Genomic DNA, 7,385 nt, shown 5'->3' with positions numbered 1-7,385 from the left:
CGTATGTTAAAGAAAATGTTAACTATTCTGACAAGCTTCTGTTTATTAGTCGCACACTCCAGTTCCAACTGTCATTCCTGCAATGATGCAAGTTAGTCTATAAATTCCAAATCATATCTTCTAGTTGATTACTCTGCAAACTCAATGGTACAATCTGGACTCTAACCCACCTAACATCCACGAAACCTGAAGCTACCAATAAACCCCTTCACTCTACCACCACCATTCTCAGCATTTCGCTCTGTGCACCCACCAAATTAATCACCACACCAACGCACCACAAAATGGACCTCTTCCTCCTGGAAAAGACCCTTCTGGGTCTCTTCGTTGCGGTGACCATCGCCATCGCCATTTCAAAACTCCGCAGCAAGAAATTCAAGCTCCCGCCGGGTCCCATAGCCGTACCTGTTTTCGGAAACTGGCTTCAGGTCGGCGACGACCTCAACCACCGTAGTCTCTCCGACCTCGCCAGGAAATTCGGCGACTGCTTCCTCCTCCGCATGGGACAGCGCAACCTCGTCGTCGTCTCGTCGCCGGAGCTCGCCAAGGAGGTGCTCCACACCCAGGGAGTCGAATTCGGGTCGAGGACAAGAAACGTCGTCTTTGATATCTTCACCGGTAAAGGCCAGGACATGGTGTTCACCGTCTACGGCGAGCACTGGCGGAAAATGCGACGGATCATGACGGTCCCTTTCTTCACCAACAAGGTCGTCCAGCAGTACCGCCAAGGATGGGAATCGGAGGCGGCGGCGGTCGTCGAGGACGTGAAAAAGCACCCTGAGGCGGCGACCAATGGGATGGTGCTGCGGAGGCGGCTGCAGCTGATGATGTACAACAACGTATACAGAATCATGTTCGATCGGCGATTCGAGAGTGAGGAGGATCCCCTGTTCGTGAAGCTCAAGGGATCGAACGGGGACAGGAGCCGATTGGCGCAGAGCTTCGATTACAACTACGCCGATTTTATCCCCATTTTAAGGCCCTTTTTGAGAGGATATTTGAAGATCTGCAAGGAAGTGAAGGAGAAGAGGATTCAGCTGTTTAAGGACTATTTCATTGACGAGAGAAAGTAAGTTAATCATTTTATTTAAGAAAACTAATGATAAGAATTTGAAAATTTTGAGTTTAATCAAAATAATAAAAAATTATTGTAAGTGAATAGCATATGAAGTAACTTTTTAGAGTAAGAATGTTATTTTTGTTAAAAATAAATAGTATCAGAAGTGTTTCATTAAAACTCACTTTTATTTATAGGTTCCTTTTTATTCAAAATGATCTTGAATTGTCATAATTTTTTTACTAAGTTTTCTGAAATTGTCCATTGTTAATTATTTTGTCTTTTATGTGAAACATCTATGTTAACATGTGTCTATTTTTTAAATCAACGCATCCCCTTAAATTGACATTTTCTTTAATTTAACGAAATTTTTTCACAAAATGATTAAAATAATTAATAATGAACAATCTCAAAGATCATTTTATTAATTTTAAATCTTAAATAGCAAAGTAAAAAATTATGACATTTTTATAAATTATTTTAACCAAAAATCCTTCTAATTTTTAATTACTTTCATTTGTTGCCTTTTATTTTTATGGAGAAATGACAGGGTGATATTTTTTATATCATATTTAATTCAAGTAGGAATTTTGTCATCAATCGTCACAATATGTTGTTTATAAATATGTTTAAAAAGATGATTTTTGCCTTGTGTTTGTGGCATGGCAATTATTAAGGTTTATCGTTTGACTTTTAAGTCTCATACACTTATACACTCTAGTGTGATCCTTGTTCTAAAAATTTCAAATTAACGCCACCTAGTGATTAAGCGGCTAACTACTATCCTGATTAATCTTTAGGTATTTGAAAATTAAAAAAGACACTAGACCGTCCATACTCACCTAGGCATTCACCTATATCAATATTCTTACTTAGACATAAAATATATAATTTTCATTTACATTTCATTTTTTTAAAATAAATTGAAGGAGACTTGTTGAATACTTAGATAAGTACACATTACATGCTTTTAATCATATGTTCTAATACTTTGTAATCTATGTATCATTCTATTTTGCAATCTATGTATCCCAATGTAATTATGTACCTTTTAAGTATAAACAAACACTTATATATACGATATATACTAAATTTGCTTAAATCTGCCTAATCCACCTAGGCCTCAGACTATCGCCTGACTATAGCCAAATGTCTTTTAGAACCTTGAGTGTGATTTTGAAGTGTGACAACTAAAATGAAAGTGGAAAAGGGAAATGTTAAGGAAACTCTTTCAAAAATATGACTTTTTATGGACTTTTTGCAACCCCATATGTTTTGTTCAATTCTCGTGCTAATATTATAAAAATTATGCCAAAAACACGAGATGGTAAAGAGTCCATGAAAATCCTACTTTAAAAAAGTTTTCTTAGTATTTCTCGAGGGTAATGGCTAGCCAAACTCAACTTTCTAATTTTGGAGCAGGAAACTTTCAGGCACACAGGCAACAACAAACGAAGTGTTGAAGTGCGCCATTGACCACATGCTCGACGGGCAGCAGAAGGGAGAAATCAACGACGACAATATTTACCACATCCTTGACAATATCAATGTCGCTGGTGAGTACACTCCGCTTTCATAAGGGTAATGTTATGAAAATTAAATTTGTAAATTAAGTGATGTGGCAGTAATAGGAATGAGTACGTTTATCAACGTTTAAGTAATAAATCAATTATCAACTCTCATGTCCTTTAGTTTTCAAAATTTAGTCTCCCTAGCATTATCCCTTTGATAATGTTAACTTTGAAAATTAAAACTGGGTTAATCTATCTTTACTGAATTACCATCTTTTTGTTATGGATCTATTTGATGACAGAAATGGTAATTTAATTTCACCTGATATTTTAAATTTTATGAACAAATCAGTTCTTCTTACCAACCCCATGACATTAACATGCAAATATGACAATAACAGTAACCCCGTCAATAATCCTAAAATGTAAACTGATCACGTGATTGTATTTCAATATCCTAATTTTTGTTTTATGAGCTCTGAGCAAATTCAATTATGGTTGTATAATTTTAGGCTGCTAATGTCACATTTCTCTGTTGAGCAGCTATTGAAACCACTCTGTGGTCGATGGAGTGGGGAATTGCCGAGCTAGTGAACCACCCCGAAATCCAAAAGAAATTGAGGGAGGAACTCGACGCAGTCCTCGGCCGCGGAGTTCAGATCACAGAGCCCGACATTCAAAAACTTCCCTACCTGCAAGCTGTGATCAAGGAGACTCTCCGACTTCGCATGGCAATCCCACTCCTTGTTCCCCACATGAACCTCCAGGACGCCAAGCTCGGCGGGTTTGACATCCCAGCGGAGAGCAAGATTTTGGTGAATGCTTGGTGGTTGGCAAACAACCCTGCCTTGTGGAAGAAACCGGAGGAGTTTAGGCCTGAGAGGTTTTTGGAGGAGGAGTCGAAGGTGGAGGCTAACGGGAACGATTTCAGGTATCTCCCGTTTGGTGTTGGGAGGAGAAGCTGTCCCGGGATTATCCTGGCCCTGCCAATCCTGGCGATTACAATTGGACGTTTAGTCCAGAACTTGGAGCTTCTGCCTCCGCTGGGACAGTCCAAGATCGACACCTCGGAGAAACGTGGGCAGTTCAGCCTGCACATCCTGAAGCACTCCACCATTGTGATGAAGCCGAGGGCGTAGATTAATGATTTCTTTTTTCTTCTCCTTTGGTTATTTAGATTTATGAACTTAGAATTAAGGGATGGTTTGATAAGCCAAGTGATAAGTCCGTGTCAGATCAGTTTGTATTTTGCCGGTTCCGCGCCTCTGCACCACTATAGTTCGACTTCAGTTCGAACTCTCCAGCAGACCACCGCTGGCTACTCTTAGGGCTGGTTTGGTATTTGTGCTTTGAAAAAAAGCTGTTTCTGCTGTGCTGTGAAAATAAGCAGCTGTAAAATAAAGCAGCAGAGTGTTTGGTAAACTTTTTTGTAAAAGTGCTTTTGAAAAAAAAAAAAGCAGTATTATAGTGTTTGGTAAACTTTTATGTAAAACAGATGTGAAAAAAAACCGGTTTTTCAAAGCTGGATTTTGCAGCTTCTTGTTTTTGGCTTTTTTTCATCCAAAACTGTGAAAAAAAACTAAAGCTGAATGTTTACCAAACACAAAAACAGCTCCCAGCTTTTTTTGATACCAGCTTTTTTCAGAATCACCTCATTACCAAACCAGACCTTAGTTCATTAAGTATTGTGTAAATTTGAAGTATTTTGTAATCAGAGATTACTCTTTTCTGTAACAACCTCATCACTTGTAACTCAGAATAATCAACGTGAAGCGTCACTCGTAATTATTGAGTCAAGTTTATTCAAACATTCATTCTACACGTTGCGGGGCGTTAATATGTTTAGAACACAAAATCTGATGTGTTTACCACTTTGTTTCTGTTGACTACAAAAATTACAAAACCTACGTGGCGCGCAGGCCGAGTAACTAATGAGCTAATTACGTCCTTCGGTTGAATGCGGGGCGTGCCAACTCGTCGGCCGAGCTCGGCCGAGGAGTAAAATGTGATGTCGCGTTGGGTGCGCTATCGACTTCTGTATCTTGCGATTGCGACCGAGGAAAGAACGCTCTCGGTCTCTGGGTTCTATAGCCTGAAGACAAGGCTACTAATTCTACGGAGTTCACAGGTCGTCAGACCCTGATTCGGTCACTGTGATTATATTCGTAAGAGTATAAGCACGCCGAATCGAGACCAAACTATATGGGCACAGGTACTCGAATGTGATGTATGTCTTGATGGTAAACGTAGTTCGGCCGTCGGAATGCCGAACCCTGAAACTTACTTGCGAGTATCCAATCATAAACTCACTCGACGTCCAATACGCCGAGCAATGCAACTCGTAACACCTAACTATGCCGAAAAGGCTTAGTTAGATGACCTCCATCAACAAAGGTTCGAAAACCCTTCTTGGCCGAGACTTAGATAGATAATCGGTCGACCTCGACGCAGTACTGTTTATCCAAACTGAAGGTGTTTCTCGGTCGGCTGATTCTGCGGCGGCAATGCTGTTTATCCAAACTGAAGGTGCTCACCGGTTGCTTCCACAGTGCTGTTTATCCAAACTGAAGGTGTGTCGGCAGGAAAAGAAAAGGAAAAATCTCAAGGTGTTTGAGAGGTTTTGCGCAGGGCAATTGTATGCTGATTGTCAAGGGTCCTTTTCTATTGCGTAATTTCTTGTATTTATAGCACCTCGCTCCTTGATTCCCATTCTGATTTGGATTGGGAGTCCTTGTCCCATCTCACCTTTAACTCAAACAATCCCAGTCCTACTGGGATTCTGAATTCTCCTCCTTTTGAGGCTTTATCCCTTGCTGGTCGAGAATCCTGGTTGCACCAGGATTTCCTCGACCTTTCCTCATTTATCTGGACTACTTAAGATAGGATCTGGCCGACCCTGCCAGCTGGTCCGAGTCTCATTATTTGGCCCATAGCATGTGTTATTACCTTGGGCCAAGCACATCCTGCTGCTCGGCCCAATCATAATATTTTGGGCCCAAACAGTTTCCCTTAAGAAATTGGTTGAAAATATGTTCAGCACACAAATCAAATCATTTCTGATTGATGGCGTGGGGAGTATATTAATACCAATTTTCGAAAAATTTTAGCTCATCTTAGAATTCATCACCGTTTTACTTGCCCTCATCACCTAGAACAAAATGGACTCCTTCACCCACATCCTTTCGGGATGCAGCCTTTCACCCAGCAAAATATCTTATAAATGGATGTCGATTGCTAAGCCTCCTCAATATCTTATAAATCAAAGTGAAATGGTGGGATAATTTCAAGCATGACAGAATTATGGAACAAGTCGATACTGAATTCCCGGTGGCTCAGCCTCTCCAATTTAAAAGGCAATTCTCCACCACACAAGTTAAGATGTGCATACTACCGAGATTCCCAAAACTCATATGATCTTGATGAAGATTAAAAAATAAAAATATGTTATTCTTATCATATATTTGTACTATTATGTGATAAGTGTAGCATCATTATTAAATAATTAAGATCAATCATTCACGTTTGCTATTCATCGAAGACAAAAGTCAAACAATAATCGTACCATTCATCTGTAGTGTCATCGTATGCTAAAGAGAAAATTAATTATTTAGACAAGCCTCCATCTATGCTACAAAAGTCATACACACGGGTTCCAACATTCATTCCTACAATAATGCAAGCTATAAGCCCAATCTATAAATTTCAACTCATATTTATCTTCGTATCATTTAGGGTTTTTATCACAAATGTTTTATGAAATTGGCTCACCTATCAAGATGGTTTCTGAAATTGAAAATCAATTAATGTATTATTTGAAAATGGATGTCGCAAATCAATGTGGTTATTCCATCACCAATTTGTCAAAATATCTATTATATTTTGACGACACATAACTACCCCATAAGTCTAACTAAATGGGTTCGGAATGGGTTATTATTGGCGATTCAGAGGGGTTATCATGATATCATTATTGAGAGTGATGTGCTCCAAATTGTCTCAACATTACGCAGCGGTCTTTCCAATGGTTCCTTGATCGGTAACATTGTTGAAGATTGCAAGGCGTTGTTGTCTACAATTATTGGAGCTACTACTGCCCATACCCGTCGGCAGAATAACAAAGCTGCTCACCGCACAGCTAGATATGCTTTTTCTAGCTTGACCAACTGTTCGTGGTTCGAGGAACTTCCGAACATTATCTCTGATATTCTTACATCTGATTGTAATGTCTGAATTTTAGCTTCTTTTTTAGACCGTAGCCTTAGGTACTTTTAGGGCTGTTAGCTTTCCTTTTTTTACTGAACTTTCTATCTATAAACTAATATCGTTGCCTACAAAAAAAACAAAAAATCCAAGAAGAAGGGCAGCACGTGAGGCGATGAGCAATGTAATTGGCTTGATGGCGAACATGAGTAAAAGATGGCCACAAAAGTTTAGACGGGGCAGCCTACTAAGATGCCTAAATTTTGACGAAGATTACAAAAAATAAAAAATACCACTTTTATCATATGTTTATACTACCATTAGATTATCTCTCTAAGAAAATGAGACTCATATTTGTTAACGGCTTACCTTTATTACAGAGACGGTACAAATAATAGTGCAAATGTATGGTAAATGTAATATTACTCTTAAATAATTAAGATCAATCATTCACGGTCACTATTCACCTACGACAAAAGTCAAACCGTAATCGGACAAATCCATTCATCGTCAGTGCCATCGTATGCTAAAGAAATTTTGACAAGCTGATATTCATACGTCACCCTCCAGTTCCAACAGTCATTCATGCAATAATGCAAGTTAAAAGCCGCAGTCTA

The 7,385-nt window shown here is 39.1% G+C and overlaps 1 protein-coding gene across 1 annotated transcript; it reads left to right on the top strand.

Annotated features, from left to right (window-relative positions):
- Positions 1-3,990, top strand: LOC125467927 (trans-cinnamate 4-monooxygenase-like). The gene is made up of 3 exons (XM_009356605.3): positions 1-1,069; positions 2,480-2,613; positions 3,112-3,990. The coding sequence occupies exons 1-3, from the start codon at positions 285-287 to the stop codon at positions 3,705-3,707; spliced, it is 1,515 nt and encodes a 504-aa protein (XP_009354880.2). The 5' UTR covers positions 1-284; the 3' UTR covers positions 3,708-3,990.
- Positions 3,991-7,385: the final 3,395 nt, after the last annotated feature.

This window comes from the organism of the source record quoted next, unplaced genomic scaffold (genome assembly GCF_019419815.1).
Source record: "Pyrus x bretschneideri cultivar Hongxiangsu unplaced genomic scaffold, Pyrus_bretschneideri_v1 Contig5, whole genome shotgun sequence".
Lineage (NCBI taxonomy): Eukaryota > Viridiplantae > Streptophyta > Magnoliopsida > Rosales > Rosaceae > Pyrus > Pyrus x bretschneideri.
This window is presented reverse-complemented; position numbering and strand designations above follow the sequence as displayed.